At 38.9% G+C, this 23,050-nt stretch overlaps 2 protein-coding genes across 2 annotated transcripts; one reads left to right on the forward strand and one right to left on the reverse strand.

The window, feature by feature from the left end:
• Nucleotides 1-11,394: 11,394 nt before the first annotated feature.
• LOC109215705 (fasciclin-like arabinogalactan protein 4) lies at nt 11,395-13,126 on the forward strand. Its single transcript, XM_019379819.1, has one exon. It carries the CDS (start codon nt 11,602-11,604, stop codon nt 12,871-12,873), a length of 1,272 nt encoding a protein of 423 aa, XP_019235364.1. The 5' UTR covers nt 11,395-11,601; the 3' UTR covers nt 12,874-13,126.
• A 3,653-nt stretch (nt 13,127-16,779) lies between these two features.
• On the reverse strand, nt 16,780-21,053 carry LOC109215704 (triose phosphate/phosphate translocator, non-green plastid, chloroplastic-like). The gene is made up of 9 exons (XM_019379817.1): nt 20,384-21,053; nt 19,870-19,992; nt 19,632-19,784; nt 19,187-19,272; nt 18,967-19,051; nt 18,572-18,691; nt 18,359-18,427; nt 17,400-17,529; nt 16,780-17,221 (listed from the first exon to the last, which is right to left on the reverse strand). The coding sequence occupies exons 1-9, from the start codon at nt 20,774-20,776 to the stop codon at nt 17,145-17,147; spliced, it is 1,236 nt and encodes a 411-aa protein (XP_019235362.1). The 5' UTR covers nt 20,777-21,053; the 3' UTR covers nt 16,780-17,144.
• Between the last annotated feature and the right edge of the window lie 1,997 nt (nt 21,054-23,050).

The raw sequence follows: 23,050 nt of genomic DNA on the forward strand, positions 1-23,050 counted from the left end.
ATGAAAGATCTCTGAAAATTGCAGTATAATTCGTGTATGTGAGTGAGTGATATATGGCCTCTTATATAGAGTGTATGAGTGTGCTTTTGTGAGGGAAAAATGGGAGAGGAATGCAGAAGACTTTTTCAGCTAAAAAATAGGAGATAAGGCATCGTTTTTAACTGAATTGGACAACTGTCCCTTTTTAGATATTTTCTCTATTATTTACGGCCTTCTTAAATTCTGAAATTACCTCTTTCCTACCCCAAATTTACCTAAATTCCCTTATTCTATCGCATTTCAAAACCTTCCATTCTGTTCTAGAACCTTTTAAGCAATTAAACAGAAAATTCCCTGATTTTCCCATTTCTTTTAGCCCCCCTAAAGTTCCAATTATGTCAAATAACCACACCAAACACAAACCATACGGATATGAACAAAACCTAATGCAACAGACAAACCATTTCAATTAATTGATTAAATTTATGCAACTTAAACTAATAAACAAAATTGAAACTAACATGCTTATGTAATGAACTAATTAACCTAAACAAATGAACATTCAACACGGAATTACTACTAAATGCAAGATTAAACTAAATGAAAACGGAAAGTGGTTTCCCTTGAAGAAATGAACGGTTGCCTTGCAAAGGATGTGAGGACTTAGACCTCGGCGACATCAAAATAGGCTCAAACTAATGTTAATCGATTGCCCACGTAAGTTCAAGCCAAAACGAGTAAAAAAATCAGAAGGAGATAATCTTAGGTAATCTGGAACCTCAGATTTGAGTTTCAGCGAACTTTGTGAGGATTTTGGGAAAATTAATGGGTGATTAGTTATGGGGGAAAGCTGGCGATTATAGGGTGTTAATTTGAGGAGGTTGGAGTTTTTTGCGTGGTGGCCGCCGGCAAGGGGTCTTGGGGCGGCTAGGGTTTGGTAAGGGATTTGGGAGAGATGAGAAATGGGGGAAAATGGGCTGGTCTCTAAGGGTTTGGGGGTATCCCGACAGTTATATGGGTTTAAGGGTTAGTTCCCAGCCGTTAGATGGTGGAGATCAACGGCTGGGATTAACTTAGGAAAAATGGGTCGTTTAGTTGAAGGGGTGGCCGGACCGGGTGAGGAGTTTTGGGGCTTGGGCGGATGGAAAATTTTTGGGCCTTTGAGGCTTGGCCCAATTCAACTAAGACAACCTTCTTTCTTTTCTTTATTCTTCTTTCTTTTTCTTCAATTTTTTTAAAAATTGTTATTTCATTAATTTAAACAAGCGAAAATAAAACCCTGAATTAGACTCTAACTTAATTTATTTTGTAAACTTAATCTTACTTATTTTTACTAATTTAAAATTAATTAATTTAAAACTAAAAGCTAAAATGTAGACATGATTATTGTATTTTTGTGGTTTTTGTTTAATAATGTAATTAATTCATATAATTAAATCCTAAATGAAATTAAGATCTAAAATTCTATGTAATAAAGAATTGAACATTTTTGTGGTATTTTCCATGATTTAAAAATATTAAATATGCACAAAATACGACTAAGTGCAAATAATTAACAAGAAATTCCTGAAAATTCTATAAAAAACTAAAAATAATTAGAAAAAGTCTATTTTGTGGATTTTGTAGGAATATTTTCTTTGAGGCAAAAATTACGTGCTCATACTCATAAGTCAAGTCTTTGTCCAACCAGACAGAGCTGAAATCTAACACGTGGGACGGATCAGCGTGATACTTCCGAAGCATGGACACATGGAATATCGGATGAACTGCTGATAAGCTGGGTGGCAATGCGATCTTGAAAGCCACCTCACCCACTCTCTGAAGAATCTCAAAAGGCCCGATATACCTAGGGCTCAATTTTTCCTTCTTTCCGAGCCTCATCACACCCTTCATGGGTGATACCCAGAGCAACACTCTCTCTCCGACCATGAATGCAACATCACGAACTCTACGGTCGACATAACTCTTCTGCCTGGACTGAGTTGTGCGAAGTCGATCCTTAATAATCTTGACCTTATCCAAGGCATACTGAACCAAATCTGTACCCAACAAACGAGCCTCCCCGGCTCGAACCATCCAACCGGCGATCGGCACTACCTACCATATAATGACTCATAGGGAGCCATCTGAATGCTCAACTGGTAGCTGCTGTTGTAGGCAAACTCCGCAAGTTGCAAGAACTGATCCCAAGAACCTCCGAAGTCTATAACACAAGCGCGGAGCATATCCTCCATTATCTCAATAGTGCGCTCAGACTGTCCGTCCGTCTAAGGATGAAATGTTATGCTCAACTCAACATGTGTGCCCAACTCGCACTGTACTGCCCTCCAAAAATGCGAGGTGAACTGCGTACCTCGATCAGAAATGATAGACACGGGCACACCGTACAGACGAACGATCTCGCGGATATAAATCTCTGCCAACCGCTCTGAAGAATAGCTGACTGCCACAGGAATGAAATACGTTGACTTGGTCAACCTGTCCACAATGACTGAAACTGCATAGAACTTCTTCTGAGTCCGTGGGAGTCCAACAACGAAATCCATAGTGATACGCTCCCACTTCCGCTCAGGAATCTCTATCTTCTGAAGCAAAACACCAGGTCTCTGATGCTCATACTTTACTTGCTGACAATTTAGACACCGAGCTAAATATGCAATTATGTCCTTCTTCATCCTCCTCCACCAGTAAAGTTGTCGCAAGTCCTGATACATCTTGGCGGCGCCCAGATGAATAGAATACCGGGAACTGTGAGCCTCCTCAAGAATAAACTCACGAAGTCCATCCACATTAGGCACACAAACACGACCCTGCATCCTCAAAAATCCATCATCTCCAATCGTAACCTGCTTGGCATTACCGTGTCGCATTGTGTCCCTAAGGACAAGCAAATGAGGGTCATCATACTGCCGCTCCTTGATGCGCTCAAACAAGGAAGACCAAGCAACTGTACAAACTAGAACACGACTGGGCTCAGAAACATCCAACCTCATGAACTGATTGGCCAAAGCCTGAACATCTAATGCAAGCGGCCTCTCACCGACTGGAATGTACGCAAGGCTGCCCATAATCACGGACTTTCTACTCAAGGCATCGGCCACCATATTGGCCTTCCTAGGATAATACAAGATGGTGATATCATAGTCTTTCAATAGCTCCAACCACCTCCTTTGCCTCAAATTAAGCTCTTTTTGTTTGAACAAATACTGCAAGCTCCGATGATCCGTGAATACCTAACACGACACGCCATAAAATAGTGCCTCCAAATCTTCAGCACATGAGCAATGGCTGCCAGCTCTAAGTCATGAACAGGGTAATTCTTCTCGTGAACCTTCATCCATCGCGACGCATATGCAATCACCTTGCCACCCCGCATCAATACCCACCAAGTCCAATACGAGATGCGTCACAATATACCGTATAAGATCCTGAACCTGTGGGCAACACTAACACCGGTGCCATAGTCAAAGCAGTCTTGAGCTTCTGAAAGCCCGCCTCACACTCATCCGACCATCTGAATGGGGCACCCTTCTGGGTCAACCTGGTCAACGGGGCTGCTATAGATGAGAACCCCTCCACAAACCGATGGTAATAGCCCGCCAATCCCAAGAAACTCCGGATCTCCATAATTGTAGTGGGTCTAGGCCAGTTCTGAACTGCCTCAATCTTCTTAGAATCCACCTGAATGCCCTCTGCTGATACAACGTGCCCCAAGAAAGCGACCGAGTCCAACCAAAACTCGCATTTTGAAAACTTAGCATATAACTGGTTATCCCTCAGAGTATGATCCGAAGATGTTGCTCGTGCTCCTCTCAACTTCGGGAGTAGATCAAGATATAATCAATAAACACAATCACAAAGGAATCCTGATAAGGCTTGAACACCCGGTTCATCAAATCCATAAATGCTGCTGGGGCATTTGTCAGCCCAAATGACATCACTAGAAACTCATAATGCCCATACCGAGTCCGAAAAGTTGTCTTAGGGACATCGGATGCCCTAATCCTCAACTGATGGTAGCCGAACATCAAATCAATCTTTGAAAACACCTTGGAACCTTGAAGCTGATCAAATAAGTCATCAATCCTCGACAATGGATACTTGTTCTTGATGGTGACTTTTTTCAACTGTCGATAGTCTATGCACATCCTCATCGATACGTCCTTCTTTTTCACAAACAACACGGGTGCACCCCAGGGCGAGACACTATGTCTAGTGAAGCCCTTATCAAGCAAATATTGTAATTTCTCCTTCAAATCTTTCAACTCTGGCGGGGCCATGCGGTGTGGCGGAATAGAAATGGGCTGAGTGCCTGGAGCCAAATCAATATAGAAGTCAATATCCCTGTCGGGTGGCATCGCCGGCAAGTCTGCAGGAAACACCTCTGAAACTCATGAACAATTGGTACTGAATCCATGGAAGGAACCTCCGCACTAGAATCGCGGACATAAGACAAATAAGCTAGACACCCATTCTCGACCATATGCCGAGCCTTCACATAAGAGATAACCCTACTGGTAGAATGACCAGGAGTCCCTCTCCACTCTAATTGAGGCAACCCCGGCAGGTCTAAGGTCATCGTCTTGGCGTGACAATCCAATATAGCATGATAAGGTGACAGCCAATCCATGCCCAAAATGACATCAAAATCAACCATATCGAGAAGTAGAAGATCTACGCTAGTCTCAAGACCCCCAAAGATAACCACACACGTACGATAGACACAATCTACAACAATAGAATCTCCCACATGTGTGGACACATACATAGGAGCACTCAAAGAATCACGAGGCACAACTAGATATGAAGCAAAATAGTTTGACACATAGGAATAAGTAGAACCTGGATCAAATAGAAATGAAGCATCTCTACTGCAAACTGAAATAGTACCTGTGATAACAGCGTCTGATGACTCAGCCTCAGGCCTGGCTGGAAAAGCATAACATCGGGACTGGGCCCCACCACTCTGGACTGTATCCCTAGGACGGCCTCTAGTTGGATGGCCTCCACCTCTAGCAATCTGACCTCCACCTTTATCGGCCTGACCTCCACCTTTAACGGCCTGGCCTCCACCTCTGGCTGCCTGACCCCTGCCTCTAGCTGGCCGAGCGGGCGGTGGTGCAACCGATGCTGGAATCATGGCACGAGACTTTTCTGTGACGTGCCGCCCAATAATCTCGAACAAGTCCTCCTGATATGTTCAAAACCGCCACACTTAAAACATCAATCCTGGTGTTGTGGCTGCTAAAACTGAGACTAAACTGAACGGGCCGAATAACCACAGTGATAACTCTAAATAAGAGGTGCACTGACAGGAGCTAGTGGTGCACTGTGGGTTGGCTACCTAGGATGAGGCACATAAGGACCACGACTCCCTGAAGCATTATGGGATGCCTGAAGCGCTGACTGATATGGCCTGGGAGGATGACCCCTACCAAAAGTACCCATGCATCCAGATGAGGCGCCACTAAATCCACCGGAATGATGAGGCCTCTTGTCATACCCCTGCCCTCTCTCCTGTGAAAGAACGTCCTCGATCCGCATGGCGACATTGGCAGCCGTCTGAAAAGAAATCTCAGCCCCAGTCTCCTTGGCCATCTGGAGCTTGATAGGATGAGCCAGTCCCTCAATAAACATCCTCACCCTCTCTCTCTTGGTAGGAAGCAGAAGAATGGAATGACGGGCCACAAAATGGGTCACATACTGCGTGACTGACATACTGCCCTGGTGGAGACGCTCAAACTGCCTGCGTCTCCCTCAATATGACAAGAAGGAACATCTCAAGAAATAGCTGAGAGAACTGGTCCCAAGTAAGAGTAGGCGACCCAGCTGGTCTGGTCAACTCAAAATCGTTCCACCATCTCTTGGCGGAATCTGTCATCTGAAACACAGCAAAATCGACCCCATTGGTCTCAACTATCCCCATTATCCGCAGTACCTCATGGTAGCGGTCAAGATAATCTTGTTTGTCCTCAGAAGGTGTACCACTATAGTAATCTGGGAAAAGCATGGTGAACTTGTCTAATCTCAATAAACCCTCAGGACACATAGCATGTCCACTACCGGCATGTGCCGCAACAACTGGCTGAACTACTCCAACTGGCGGGGCTGCTGGAGTCTAATACTGGGAATCCATCTGCTCTAGAGTGTGAGTAGAGGGAGTTTGTGCTCCTCCCCCAGCCTAAGAGACGGCTGGTTCCATGGGAATGTGTCGGCTTAGGCCACACTCTCCATAAGGCCCATCAAACGGACCAATGCATCCTGAAGCACTAGGGTGGAAATGAACCCCTCCGGGACCTGAGCTGGTCCGACAGGCACAGTCTGGGCTGGAACCTCCTCGTCAAACTCCACCTGAGGCTCCGCCACTGGTGCTGCTGCTCGAGCTCTAGGCTGAGCTCTGCCTCGGCCTCTGGCGCGACCTCAGCCTCGGCCCCTGCCCCTCATAGGAGCTGCTTCTAGGGGCTCTGGCTGCTGTCCAGCTGATGATGCGGTGTGTGTCCTCGCCATATGCGAGAGAACATAATAGAAGGGTTCAATCAGCAATGATAGAATAAAAATCGCACGACAAAGAAGAATAGAAGTGAAATTGTTCCTAACTCCATAGCCTCTAGAAGATAAGTACAGACGTCTCCGTACCGATCCTCCAGACACTACTAAGTATGCTCGTGACTCGTGATACCTATATAACCTATTGCTCTGATACCAACTTGTCACGACCCGGAATTCCCATCGTTGGGACCGTGATGGCGCCTCAAAATTTCACTTGCCAGGCAAGCTAACATTAGAACAATTTAATCTTTTTTAACAGTTTAAAATTAAATAATGAAGAAGAACTGATTTAAGTGCAATAATCCAAAGTAAATAATGCGGAAGCTAAAATAGCCAAACGTCTATTACATCCTTGAACCTGGTGTCACAAGTGCACGAGTTACTAGATTAATATATACAAGGTCTAAAATAAGTACAAAGCTATCTAAATGAAAATACACAGCTAAATAAAAATAAAGAAGGGGACTCCAGGAGCTGCGGGCGCTGAGCAGTTGTACCTCAAGTCTCCGCTGAGCTGATCAATCCAAGCACGCTAATAGCCGCCGCTGGGACCGACTCCAAAATTTGCACAAGAAGTGCAGAGTGTAGTACGAGTACAACCAACCCCATGTACTCTGTAAGTGTTGAGCCTAACCTCAACGAAGTAGTGACGAGGCTAAGGCGGGTCGCTCACACTACAATCTGTACGCAGTACATAATAAAGGCAGAAAAAGGAAAGACGGACAGGATAAGAAAAGTCAACTGCAAATAATAACTACAGCCTCAAGTTATAAACCAGTGTCGTCCAGAATTACCAATCCTTAACAGTTCAAATGATAATACCGAAAACCAACACAGCTCAAGAAATGGAAACACATAGGTTGTTGCGGCGCGCAACCCGATCCCACCGTACAATACAGAATCCACCCTTATTTACCGTAATGACATCAACAACAGAGATAATATATAAATATTGCAGGGCACAACCCGATCCCACAATATATCAATATCAGTATCATAATTCAGCCTTATTTCACCATATCAATCCACCCTTATTCTACCTGTTGGGGCGTGCAACCCGATCCCACTATATCAATACAAGTTCATCCTTATTCCACCACATCATTCCGCCCTTATTCCACCTGTTGCGGCGTGCAACCCGGTCCTACCATATCAGTATCAAATACTCATTGTACACAGTCAAATTAACAATTCAAACTACAAAAAACCTTTATGATCAATGAATACCAAGATGAACCAGAAAGAAAAAACTGTACAACACAGGAATCTACATAAGCAATACTACTCAGCGAGACCAATCCAATAATTGACAATTAGAAGGTGCTAGTGGGTCAATTTAGTCAAATAGCAAGAAATCATGAAACTATGAAAAGGTCTAACATCATTAACATGAGAAGACATTGATTAACAGGTACCAGTTAAGCATGGAAAGCATTTAGAGCATATAACAGCTAAGACAGGGAAAGAGACAATTAAGGAATAGCGGAAAATCAGGTAAAATAGATAATTCGGCGCCATATAAGCACTCGTCACCTCGCATATATGCCGCTCATATGAAATTCACATAGCACATAGTCCGAGGGTTCCTAATTCCCTCAAGTCAAGGTTAACCACGACACTTACCTCACTCTGCAATCAATTCAAAGATCTACCGGGGCTTTTCCCCTAGAATCCGCCTCCAAACCACTCGTACCTAACCACAATTGACTCAATAATTTCAAATATTGCTAAAGGAAATAATTACAATGCATAAATTTAGAATTTCCAAACTTTCTCCCAAAAAGTCAAAAATCGACCTCGGGCCCGCTTGGTCCAAACCCAAAATTCGGACCAAAATCCGATTACCCCCGAGCCCGGTTATATAATTTATTTTGGAATCCGGCCTCAATTTGAGGTCTAAACTGACATTTTACAAAAATCCCTAACTACCCAAACCCCCAATTTCCACCATGAACGCACTAGATTTTAGATTGAAATCTTAGGAAAAGTAGTGAAAGATTGAAAGAAACTAATTTAGAACCACTTACTAATGATTTGGGGAAGAAGAGTTCTTTGAAAAATTGCCTCTAGGGTTTTTAAGTTTGAAAATTCGAAATGAACCAAAAATCCCGTTTTACTCCCATTTTGATCAGTTGCAGATGTCGCATTTGCGACCTGGGGTTCGCAAATGCGAAGATCTCCACATTTCTGCTTCCATCGCAAATGTGATGAAATGTTCGCAAATGTGAACTCTGGCCTCCCCAGCCACTCTTCGCAAATGCAAATCCACCAATGGCCGCAAATGTGAAGCCTTACCTCGCAATTGCGAGGTCTGAGGCCTGCAACAAAACTGAAGCACACCAACAATGTTCTAAGTCTAAATTTCACTCTGTAGCCTATCCGAAACTCACCCGAACCCTCGGTGCTCCAAACCAAACACGCACACAAGTCAAGAAACATCATACGAACTTGCTCGCGCGATCAAATCGCCAAAATAACACCTAGAACTACGAGTTGAACACCAAATCGAATGAAATTTTCAAGAAAACTTGAAACTTCTATTTTCACAACCGGACGTCCGAACCACGTCAAACCAACTCTGTTTCTCACCAAATTCGACAGGAAAGTCATAAATATGGTATTGGACCTATACCAGGTTTCGAAACCAAAACACGGATCCGATATCCAAAAGTCAACCATTGATCGAACATTTCAAATTCATTAAGCCTTTAACTTTCAAAATTCAACAAAGTCCGATAACTCGGGCTAGGGACTTCCGAATTCGATTCCGGGCATACGCCCAAGTCCCAAATCACAATACAGACCCACCGGGACCGTCAAAATACGAATTCGGGTCCGTTTGCTCAAAACGTCGACCGAAGTCAACTCAAATGGATTTTAAGGCAAAAGTTTTATATTTCCTCAGTTTTTAACATAAAAGCTTTTCGGAAATATGTCCGGATTGCGCACGAAATCGATGAAGGCTAAATTGGGGTATTTAAGGCTTCAAAGCACAGAACTGGTTTCTAAAACATAAGATGACCTATCGAGTCATCACAGATCCGGCCTTGACAACAAACCCAGAGTAATTTCACTAGTGGAGTATGAGGAGGATAGAGTGCATGCAGACCTTACCCCTACCTAAAAAGGTAAAGAGGTTGTTTCCGGAAAACCCTCGGCTCAAGAAAGATAGAGAGGAAGGAGTAACAGCAAGCAACAACACCTATATAAAATATATTCAAAATATTTTAAACTTTATAGCTAAATTGATTAATTTAACTAAATATTTTAAAATTAAATTTAGATATTCAAAATTAAACGGTAAATATAATTAAAAAAAACTCCCATTGAATATGATTAAAAATATATTTTAAGATATTGGTTAAATTTCATATTATTTGATCTCGTGAAATATATCATTTAAATTAAAATGGAGAAATTACTTAACTCCTAATTAAGGATTTTGGGGATAAAGCCAAGGCAAATTTGCCTTACTTTTACTTGTGTGATGGGGGTGTACTTTGTCTTAATCGGACATAAAGGCAAGCTCTCATATGGCATAACAGCTAGTAGACAGCTTTAATAACAATCTCTTGGAAAAAATGAATTATAATTCGTGGATTAGCTTTTTTAATACTAGTAGTAAATCTTTAGAAATGCACTTTGTCCATAAGTTGAGTTGGAAGATTCAACCTGCCAAAATCAACACACAATCTTCTATAATTAGTTTATATTAAGTCAGTTGTATAAGATAAATAATCACCGCACAAATTAACACAACATTGGATTGTACTTATAAACTCCAGAAATCAAATACTCGCATAGTTTATGTGAAAATCTATAGGTTATCTTAATTCTTATGTATGATAAAATATAAAATAAGTATAATTAATAAAAACAAAATTAACAAGCTAATTAATTCATACATTATTTTCACATAAATAATTACGACATTTTACTTCTTGTATAATTATTCTTCGAACCAAACCGCCTCTAAATTATCATACTTAAAAATAGAGGTGTCAATGAATCCTTAAAAATCGATTAAATTGACTGGATCAACCGAATCGTACCAAATCGATTATTAGGTTTCTTTTAATACAATCGTAGGTTTTTATAGAAACTTATAATCGTACCGGATAATAGGGTAGGTTTTTAATTTTATAAAAATAAACAGAAAAAATACCGAACCGTACCGAATAAATTTATAAATGAAAATGTATTTTATATACTAAGTTTAAAACTAACAAAGCATTGAGTTTTTTTCTTGGATCTTGGGATTATAGAAATGGCTACAAGTGACCAAATTAATATCCAAAGTCCCAACTTCCAAACATATTTTCCAACTTATATCGAAACTAAATTAGTTCTAACATCTTGAGCAGCAAGCCACTAGGTATTCCAGCGATCTTCAATAGCAAGCCACAAGGTGTTGGATATCTTTCCTCTCGTATGATTTAGATTTCTCTTGTTGGATAATAATCTTCTAATAAGCTCTATTCTTGAGTCCCAACTTGATTAGTATTCGTATGATTTACTTTTATTGTTTTTGCTTAATTTATTTTACACCACCATAAAATAGTGGATGAATCTCTATTTTGGACATCTTTCATGTTCTTTTAATCCTCAATTTTAAAATAGTGAAAAAATATTTAGATAGTTCTGCCAAAGGCCTATGCAAGTACACGTACACATTTGTTGCATTCTGACTTCGAGTACAGCTCTTGCATGATATTTTTAAGAAATACCGAAAAATTAATCGAATCGGACCAATACTGAAGAGAAACTAAAATGATGGAAATGGTATCGAAAAGTATAATTCTAGTTATCCAAAATGAATAACCGAGAAATTGATATGGTAAAAATTTTATAAGATAACGGTCGAACCGATCATTGACACCCATACTTAAAAACCCTGTTAAACGTTAGAATATATGAATATAATAATTTGCAACACAATCATCATCACATCAACCCCCAAGGACGGGGTAGAAGGGGGGAGGGGTGGGGTGGTTGGAAGCCAAGGTGGGCAATCTCTGTTCAGTCCCTCAGCTTCTCTCACTTTCATCCCTCTCTGCTTCAATCTTCAGAAGAATGGCAACCACAATTTCTATTTCCTATTTTACCCCTACCACCCTTCTCTATTTCCTTCTCTTGTCCACTTCCCACTTTCCCATTTTAGCCATTAACATTACCCATCTCCTAACTTCATACCCTGATCTCTCCGACTTCACTAATCTCCTTTCCACCACCTCCGTCGCCGCCGATCTAGCACAGCGCTCCTCCGTCACCATCCTCGCCGTCCCCAACACCTTCCTCCGCTCCTCCGATCTGATAAACAACCGTCCTCCGTCGTCGTCCTCCGCCAACTTCGCCGATGTTCTCCGTTACCACGTACTTCTGGAGTACTTCTCTTGGCCGGATCTCCGCCTTATCCCCCCAACCGGGAAACTAATCACCACTCTCTTTCAAACCACAGGACGTGCTCCGAACAACTTCGGGTCCGTTAACATAACCCGTGACCCGACTTCAAATGCCATCACTATCCATTCATCAAACTCAAACGCTACTATTATCTCTCTCATAAAAACCCTTCCTTATAACATCTCCATCTTCACCGTTGATTCTGTTTTAGTTCCAAATGGATTTAATCTAATGGCATCTGAAACTCGTCCCCCTTTAGGGCTCAATATAACAAAGACACTAATCGACGGTCACAACTTTAACGTCGCAGCGTCAATGCTGACGGCATCAGGAGTAGAACAAGAGTTTGAGGATGACGAAGGTGGTGCAGGAATAACGCTGTTTGTACCGACAGACCAAGCATTTTCGGATCTGAGGTCATCAGTAAGATTCCAATCTCTGCCGGCGGAGAAAAAAGCTGACGTGTTAAGGTTCCACGTTTTGCACTCATATTACCCGCTCGGTTCACTGCAGTCGATAGTGAACCCGGTTCAACCAACGTTAGCGACGGAGCAAAATGGAGCTGGAAGCTTTACGCTTAATATTTCTAGGGTTAATGGGTCGGTAGCTATAGATACCGGGATCGTTCAGGCGTCGGTGACTCGAACAGTGTTCGATCAGAATCCGGTGGCGATATTTGGAGTGTCCACGGTTTTGTTGCCCAGAGAATTTTTTGGTAAGAATCCAATTGAGGTGAATAAGCCAAGTGGTGGATTAGCTGGGCCGCCAGAGATTTCTCTTCCGCCGGATAATTCGCCGGATATTGACGGTTCAGCTAGCCACTTGTCTTCACCGCCGGGATTAGGGAATAAAGGTACGTCGGCGGCGGCGAACAGGAAAAGTGTAGTGAGAATATTTTTGGGTTTATGGTACATAGGATTCTATCTACTGGTAATTAATTAATTCTCAAATCGTGTAATTATTTTTTCCTGCTATTTCCATTTTTCACACGGCAAATTTAATTTTGGATGGTACTAGAAAGAAGCAATTATTCCTGCTAACGTGTTGATTTTGTCTTTATGGAAATGATTTAGGTCAGGCAGTACCGATTTTTTGGCCTTTTCCTTTTCTTTTCTTTTTTAATCTTAATTTATGTTGTTGTAATCTGTAAAGAGCTCCGTTTTATTTATTAATTGCTAGATGAGTATGTTTATAATTTGTGTAAAAAAAAATGCAAGTTTTTGCATTGTAGTTTACACTGATTAGAGAAAAAAAGTTGAGATCTTTTTGCTTTTGTAGATGTGTAAAAATATGGAATCAAGCCAACCAATTCTTGGACAGGATATAATGGTTAAATGTTTATGCAGGTTCCAATTGAGAAAATTCAGTTGAGTTTTATTTAATGGACGAAAAAGTGTTAATTTTGAGTAAATATACTTTACATTTGTCATAATCTATGTTTAATTAAAGCCTAATGCAACACAGATATAAGATTTTTTTTTCCATCCAAAATGATATGAGATTGACCAGTCTTTTGCTGAAATATCGGATCTTTAACGGAAAATACCAATATTAGATTACTCTTTATAGATTTTGTTAGCTAATCACCCAAAGAAGGAAAAAGTACATTTCTTTGGAGGTGTTGGAAAATGTACAGAAATTATTATAGGAACTTTAATGTGGAAATGTACTTAGCTGTCACCACCCAGGTGTATTCAATGTTCACTTGATGAACTCAGCAGTACACCATTAGCCAAAAAAAAAAAACGCAGTACACTACCCAAGAATAGAAGCTATTAAGGTCATTTTAGGTGATTACACTCTTTTTCTTTTATAAACTTTTTGTTAGGAAAAATAATTTGATAATTCAGAAGAAATATTCAAATTGATGTCTAGGTTCATTCTTTTGATTATGTTAATGAGCCTTTATTATAATAATTATTTTAAATATATTTATAACTGAAAATTAGTTTAATTTTGAATAAAATAATTTTACTAACCTTAAATGGCTATCATTATGGCTATCAAAAATACTTTGACTTTTGATGGTAAAAAATTTATTGTTTGATAACGTTTTTAGCTTAATGTATTTAAAGTTATGTAACGTCTGTTTCTTAACTTTGAAAACGTTTTTGGCATCAACTTCAATATGCAATACTTTATTCTTGAAAATCAGATATCCATATTAGTTTTGAACTATGTTTTATTCTTGAAAATCAGATGTTCGTATTAGTTTTGGACTATATATGAATATTCCTCTGTGATCATTTTGATGGGTGGAAAAAAGGGTGACAAAAAGTAAAAGGCTTTCTTGTTCTTTCTTTTGTGCTGGGTTTTCTTTTATTCAATCTTTGTTGTTTCTGCTCCTAATTCATACTAGAAGAGCTTGTTGAATCCTGAGGGATACGCCTAATTTTATTTATCACAGTGTGGGCGCAATATCCTTAAGGACAGTGTCTTTGACACGCCTCAAACTAAATCTTATTCTCCATAAACCATAATCCAATATCTACCAAATTTTCCAACACTTTTTAGGTGGCGTTGGCTTTGAAAATTCAAAGCCCTGGTTTAAAGAAGATCAATTTTTGCAAACTAGTATTTGAAGAGGTAAAACTTTTTTTTTTTTGGTAAAATCAGCAGACAAATTAGAGTTTGCAAAAGTTGAATTTCTTTTTTTATTTGTTTACAAAATACAGTATCTGCATTTTTCTACATGGTTGGAAGATTGAAGGAGGAGGTATTTAGGTCACAAAAAAGTGTTTAAGAAAACATTTGAATCTATTTGGATTGATGATCGAACATTGGTGGGTTCATTATTGGTGAAAAGTGATGTGCCGGAACTTTGATTTTTTGGCAGCTATGGCAGTTATCCATTGGTTATTCCCATAACTCTAAGGGGTCGTTTGCTTTGAATACAGCTTATGCCGGGATAAGTTATGCTGAGATTATTTTTATCCACTGTTTGGTATGTTTTATTAAAAATGATAATTGCATAATTTCTAAAAAGAAGATATAAGTTATCCCGGTGCTAGTTACCCCACCCTCTATAAGGTATAAGTTATCCCGGTGTTTATTTTAATCCCGGGATAACTTATACCTGATTTGCTAACCAAACAAAGTGTTAAGGCGGTATTAAATTTTTATACCAGCACTATACCTTCTTATACCTCGTGGGGGTCGTTTGGTAGGAAACTTTAGGCAAAATAATGCATGCATTAACTTCGTGTATTAGTAATACTTTGTTTGGTATATTTTTTGAATCTATGCATTAGTTATGCAAGCATTAGTTATACACACTATTTGGTATTATCTTATGCATAACTAATGCATAAGAAACCATGACATTAACAATGCAATGAGTTTTAAAGCATGCATTAACTTAGTTAAACACAAAATTATCCTTCAAAATTTATGCTTGATTAAATATTATATTAATGCAAGTTTGAAATAATCCAAGAAAATGATAAAATTATATCCCTAGTAAATAAATAAATATCTAGCATGTTTTCTTTTTTATAAATAAATATTAAGTTCTATACTACAATATAGGTAGACAAATCAAATATTTTTTAAAACCTTTTTCGTATAAAAACATTCCTCAACATATGTTTGTTTTAAAAAGATAAGGTGATGGATTGGTTATGAGGGTATTTTTGTTAAACAAACAATTCTTTTAGAAATTGTGCAATGCTTTAATACATCAAACCAAACAATGAAAAAGAAATATGTAAGCATAACTTATGCCAGCATAACTAATACCAGCATTACTAATACACCATATTCAACATTATTCTTATATTCTTATACACTCTACCAAACGACCCCTAATAGCATTGTAGACCCCTTCAATTAGAGCCACTGCTTTGTTGTATCCGACTAAGGGTGTTCGTGGTTCGGTTTGGGTCGGTTTTTCCCTAAAAAGAAACCAAACCAAGTAAGTCGATTTTTCAAATATTGGAACCAAACCAAACTAATTAAGTCGGGTTTTTATCGATTCGGTTTTTCGGTTATTTATCGGTTATTTTCTTAAATATGAGACATATACTACCAAACACATATTCCGGCGACTACATTTTCGACGTAACACTATCAAATCAATTGCTCTTTGAGAAATCTATCATTTACCAAAATATATTGATGATAATTGAATCAAATAGTGATGAAATTTAAGTACTCAATTCAAAATCGATTATTTTTAACATGAAATAAGTTCTTGTATTTAGCAAAAAGAAAACTACCAATCAAACTAGAATATAAAGGCAAAAAATTAGATTATTATAATAGCAAAGAACTAGACCAAAAATACAAATGACTAATATGTACTATAAAATTTTAGAAACTTTATATAAAAATATACATATATATAGGTGTAATAATAAATTTAAATAACTACTTTTATAGTCGGTTTGGTTCGGTTATTTTTTTATTACAACCAAAACCAAACCAAATTTGATCGGTTTTTAAATTTCAAAACCAAAACCAAACCAAACCTAAAAAGTATCGGTTTTTTTGGTCGGTTTGGTTCGGGTTTTTATGAACACCCCTATATCTGACATTAACAACCCTATGTGTTGGACTGATCTGGAATATATTGAAATGGTATATGGGCCATTGGGCAAAGTGAATCATTTCGTTCTCGATCATTTTGAATCAATTGACTGGCCAAGTTGTACAAAATCTAATTGGACCCCTAGTGATTTCATTCATGGACCCAGCACAGTATTGGTAGAACCTTCGACTTCCCTCCCCTTTTCCTCTACATTTATTTATTTACTATTTTGACAAGGGAGTTTTCCAGCGTTCTTAAGGTAATGGATAAATTGATGCATTATAATTTCAGCTCTTCTACAAAATAACACATACTAATCGCAAGGGAATGTAGGTTTCCGGTATCCACTTAAAGAGACCCCTTCGAGGGAGAAAAATATTTTGAATGCAATGGTATGATGTAATCAACTATGACAAACTCTCCCAACTCTTTGATGTTTTCAGCGCTCGCTGAAGCTACTTGGGTCCTAAACATGCCGTACACAAAACATACAACACCCTACAGAAGAAAGACAATAGTGATGCAGTATCCGTCAAAATAGCAGCAATTAGTTAAGGCTGCATCAGAAAAGAATAACTCGTCCCACATGGCACAACAAACTAAAAGAAGCCCCTGCCTAGAATACAACCAAGTTTTGGTTCATCCATCTAATGATCACAATTTACCATCAAAATTGATCTAGGCTTCATTCCGTTTTTGCCTTGGGTTTAATGCGCTTCACCCTTGAATATAGGAAAACTCCAGCAAGGGCCACTCCAGTGCCTACATAGAAAATGAAGAGGAAAATGATTACCTTATTGTAAATAAAAAAGGTAACTTCTAACTTTTTGTATTCCACATTTGTTCACTCGAGCTGCCATCTGGAAGGATTGGAATAGGAAAAGGGGTTTCCTTCTCAATCAGCTATATGATGACAAGTATAAAGTGTAAGGTGTCATACCCAAACCGTTAATGGGAGAAACAGGTGTGCGGAAGAAGAGCACGGAAGTCACAATAACCACCACTCGCTTCACACAGTTACCCACAGAATGAGTAACAGGAGATACCCTCTGCAATATCATGTAAGAAACCTGTACCAATACTTGAGTGTCAGCAAGAAATAACATAACCAGCTGTCGTCGCAAATGAAAGTGACACAATTTTCAGTAATTCATGAAGAATTGTCGCATTGGTTTATGAAATCACATAAAACAAAGAATTCTACTTAATCAAACCAAGAGCTGCATAGTTGCAGCCGTCAGTCACACAGTCATGAGTAAACTGTACAAGAAATTTTTAGACCGTTCTGCCTTAAAATGGCCATTGATCATAGCCAAAATTAGAAATTGCCACCAGTCTGTTTTCATAATTTCTGAGTCTTCCTGACATTTTAAAAGCCATGCAATTTAAAGCTTTCCCCTCATCTACATCTTCAATTTTGTCAAACTGACAAGCTCAGGCGTCTAAATATGGCAGGCAGGACACAACTGTACTTTAGGAGATAGCAAGGAAGAACCATGTCTTTCAAATTGGTTTACAGTTAATAGGAATCTGAGCTTGCCGCATGCTCAATACTGTCAAAAATACATGGCAGGAAAAGGGAAGTTCCTATCCTTTACTAGAACAAGGGAACATCCATGATCCAACAACCACAAATTGCTAACAACACACCAGCACAAAACCAAACTACAGATACACCAATTTTTTTACTACTGAGGAAACCCCGAGGGCCAGTGGGTGCACGGTTCGAAACTCAGTGGACCGGCAATGCATAATTAGATCTCATGTGACCTTGTTTGTTCATTATTGTAGCAACATAAATTTTGTGCTTTCTCACTATGAGGCAGGCTAGAATTTGAGAAGAATCACGTCATAGGACTCCAATGAATAAATGAGATATACAAGGAAAAACCCTTATACCTGCTGATAAGCATGGAAGCAGAGAGCAGCAATGAGAGACCTTGTGTACAGCTGGTTGACATTCACTCCCTAGCACCAAAGGAAAATCATGAAAGTTTTTTCAAATAGTTGCAGCAATTTCTACAATGGAACAATGGAAAAACACCCAGAGGTTCTATTTAAGCAAAGGGGTAGAACCAGTACAAATTTCCACTTTATATAAGTATTACTTACTGCAGCTTCCAGGTATGCTGGGGTGAACTTGACACCTTCCGCGAAAAAGGCGTACGGGGCCAGCAAGAAAAAGGACATGATCGTGATTATTGAAAAGAGAGTAATATTATCCAATGAGTCCTGTTAAAAAATTACAACAGTAAACTTCACAGCATTTCAGAAACCAACAAAAACCACCCAAGAGACATAATGTCTAGTAAAGGCAATAAGGCTAATCTAGAAACAAGCTAGTTACTTGATGAAAAATGGAAAAGAACTATTGAACACCACACAAACAATTTGCTCTCACAAATACCATTTAATATAAGCTTGAAATATTAGCCAAAGAACTCTTCAACTTTGGGTGCACAATTTCTTCATACCCTCATCAAATAGCACGAAATAAATATAATTACCTCCTTCCGAACCATAAACTTCTTGCTGAGGACATTACGAGATTGATTGGTTAAATTAGAGGCCATTGCACTCCAAAATCCAGCCCTGGTATTCGAGAAAACAAGAACTGTATATTAAAATTTGAAATAAAACTTTTATCAAAAGTGTCTCCTATTTCTATACCAAGAAAGCAACAAAATCATATGGCACAATTGAACATAGAACGTTTGAATTCCCTACCAATTAAAAGAGGCCTCGGTCAACGATGCCAGTGCCACTCCACCAACAATTGGTACAAGAGAAGACATAACCCATATGGTAGGGAACTGCATGAACAAGACACATCCAATGTCACTAACTATAATAGCATAGATCAGAAGACAAAGAACTACATGGAAGTGAATATCTTTTCTTTTCAAGTACTGGAAGCATAAATATGATCTGAATTAAGATGAAAATAAAAGGAAAAAGAGATTGAAATATAGTTGTATTCGCCTTATCACAAGATGAATGCAAGCTACGTTGCTCGGACTCTGCTAAAATGTTGCCAGGTGCGCGTCGGATCCTCCAAAAGTAGTGCATTTTGGAGGATCCGATACGGGAGAGACACATTTTTGGAGAGTCCGCGGAACATAGAATGCAAGACCTTTATATAGAAATGTTAAAGTAATCATCTAAAGCTCACCTCGCCTAAGAACATAGCAGAGAGAACAACAGAGAAGAATGGCTCCATAGCTTTAATAGTGTGAGTGAATGACACAGCAACTTTTCCAAGACTCATGTTGGTGAAAAGGTTGCCCAAGGTATGCACCACTGCCAGCGGCAAAATTGCAACAAGCTGCCAATTGAAAATTTAGAATCAGAGCTTGTGCACATAATCAGGTCTAAATCAAAGCATGGTAAATCCGTCTCAATGAAGTTACCTGTGCACCACTGATTTTTGGCCTTTTATACAGATTGAGAGTCCACATTAGAATTACAAGGACACTGCCAACAGCAAATTGCACGAGAGTCACTGTAACTGGGTAATGGAACGCTTTCAGCACCTACAGAATATACGAATCTTAATTAATTACACACCTTGCCATGTATGGAAACACAAAAGGTAACATTTCTATTTAGTGAGGGATTCAAAATCACTTCAATTAAGTTGCAAACTATATATAAATGTAGGTTGAAAATGGCTAAAATTGCAAACATATATACTCAGCGAATACATAATTCAAAAAAAAAAAAAACAATTAACATCTGACGAAGTTTAAATCTAAAGTCTGAAAAATTTGAACGATACATGCCTTGAAGAACCTCATAAATTACAATACATGCATGCATTTGTACATACAAAAAAACACTATCAACCACAAGAAATGAAGCAATACACGTATAAACAAATAGTATAAGCAACTAGGACCTCAGATCAGCGGAAGTAAAGCACACCTGTTTGTTGTAAATGTTGAAGTAGATGTTAAATAGATACCAAAGACCGAAAAGCGATCCGAGCACCAAAGTATCCGTCAAAGGCTTGGATTTAGGGGCCTCTCCAGCGTTCTCGGGCACGGATGTGGCCCGAACCTCCACTCCGTCCGATTCACGCTCGGGAGTCGGCGGCGGAACTGAAATCCACCCATTACGATTCAACGAATCGGCTGAGCAACGAATAGGATTGATTTTCCGAGCTACGGAGCCATTTAGAGAGCCAAAACGAAGCGTCGGATGAGAAGATTGGGGAGATAAAGGATTGAATCTGAACAACGAAGCTGAACCAGAAGGCTTGTGAGGCTTCTTAGGAAGTGAAATTGACGGAGAAAACGAGATTGCAGTGCTCTGCATTTTGGCGAATCAGATCAGGGAAACTAATCTGCAGCAGAGAGAGAATGAGAAGATAAGAAGACGAGAAGAGATGAATATATATTCTAAGGTAGAAAGAGGGAAAGTGTGAGGAGGCGTTGGGGGCTCCGTCGAGGCGTGAGAAGTGAAGTGCAAACAGAGAGGAAAAATCAGAGAGTTCAGAAATGTTTAGGGGATATTCTTGATATTTTCGGTAACTTTTGGGGGTGTGCTTTTTCTATGATTTTGAATTGTGGGTTGGGTTGGTGAACCCAAAAGGTGGTTGGGGACGGACCCAGGACAAATTTGTGGTAGAATCATTTCCACACCAACCTGGAACGATTGTGATTGGTTAAAAATAAAAAAGAAATTGTATAAGGGTGAAATCGGGAGTAACATATACCCGATTTTCCGGTGGGTCAGACGAAGCAAGGATATGGTTACACGGGATCGTAATTGAAGCTGAGAACTTCTTGTAGAAAGGCCCGAGTAAAGTACTCGCCAGCGGACTTGATAAAACGATACACCTCGGACCCAGGAGGTGTTCTGAGACTTCCGGAAGCGCATGAACGGTTGCACACGACTAACGGAGGGCTGTGATATCCGCGTCCAACCGGATATTACGGCGCAGATCTTGCCCGATATCAGTAACGGATCAGTAATTAACGAGAAAGGAATATTTTTATATTTTTTAGACTTGTGCTAGGGGTGAAACTCTCATACTATATAAAGAGGAAGCTTTTATTTCAATAGCACACATTGTAATGTGCATACCAAGGCAATACAAACTTATTTCTCCGCTTTTTAGGTATTAAAACGTACTTCATTTATTGTTGTTCTTGTATATGTTTGGCTTCGAACCAAGGGTCTAATAAAGACCAAAATTAATGTTCATCCCATATCCGAGCTTGGTCGTGACATCACAATTAGTTTGGTTATTTATTCTACATTTAATTCGTTTATCTAGCATTTTTGATTATTTGTGTTGAATCAATCAACGTATCCTTAAAACCGCATATAAATTCAATTGTATCCGTTTTAAGGATAAACAAAAATAAGTACCGAACAGACAACAGAAGTATGTGTTGCAAGCAGAGGCGGATCCAGGATTTAAATCTTATGTGTTCAATTTTATTAACATTGAACCCAATATATTTTTAAAGTTATGGTTTTATATCTACTAATTTTGTAATTTTAAAACATACAAACAAACCAGAACTATTAGAACTCGATTCCAAGTCCGTTATCCAAAAATTAAATCTTGATCAACTCTGACAACTTGAAGTTTCCCAATAGGAACTAAGTGTTTGGAATACGTAGTTGCTGTTTAGATCAAATTACAATTACAGTATTACACACATAATGCTATCTTTTTATCTAATGAATGTGCCGCACTGGCCATGGTACATTAATTTCCAAAATTGTTCATACGTAGCATAGTAGTACTACTTCTTAACCTAATATAATCATAATTTTGTGTAAGAAATTCCTGGGGTTTACCGATCACGACCAAATAAAACATTAAAGTGCTTTGTGTTTCCGTTAGGATTATTAGAATAATACATCGAAATCCTCGAAACTGGTTTGCTTAGGAACCTTTCTTTATTTATGTATTTGCATCATCAAGTCCAAGATTCATGTCCCTGAAGTACGAAGCTCCTTATAATTTCCAAGACAATATTCTTTGGAAAATAACTGTTATACTGTTGCTTCGTATTCCTCCTTACTCCCTCCTCCATCCTAGGCTCCTAGCGTAATTTTCTAAATTTAACTAAACAAGAATACTAAGGGCAGAATTATGTGTGTTTTATTTGAAGGATCCTATAAGATCAAGATAGATGGCATTATGTCATAGAAGAAAAAGATAACTCATTCTGGAATAAAGGGAGTAAATAGTATTTAAGAAACTTAATATATTAAAAGGTAAGGCATTCACCGCTAGTGCTCTATTATAAGGAAAAGGACAACACAAGATGTTTAGTTTGAAGACCATATGCATAGGACTTCATTTCCCACCAAAGTTCTACTACTACACTATTTAATGACTACAAAGAACGTTCCTAACAAAAACAAGGCTGCCAATTAGGCAACAATTCGACCCTATCACACCATAAAAGCAAAAACGCACTTCTCCTAATCTTTTTAGGTTAGGTCGTCATTAATTAAAGTATGTATGACAGGTGAAATGGAACAGTAGATCTAGGAGACTTTGGAAGAACGCATCTAGATAGATTCATGACATATATTCATATACTTTTTTTAGTATAAAATTTGCTT

This window comes from Nicotiana attenuata, unplaced genomic scaffold (assembly GCF_001879085.1).
Source record: "Nicotiana attenuata strain UT unplaced genomic scaffold, NIATTr2, whole genome shotgun sequence".
Classification (NCBI taxonomy): Eukaryota; Viridiplantae; Streptophyta; class Magnoliopsida; order Solanales; family Solanaceae; genus Nicotiana; species Nicotiana attenuata.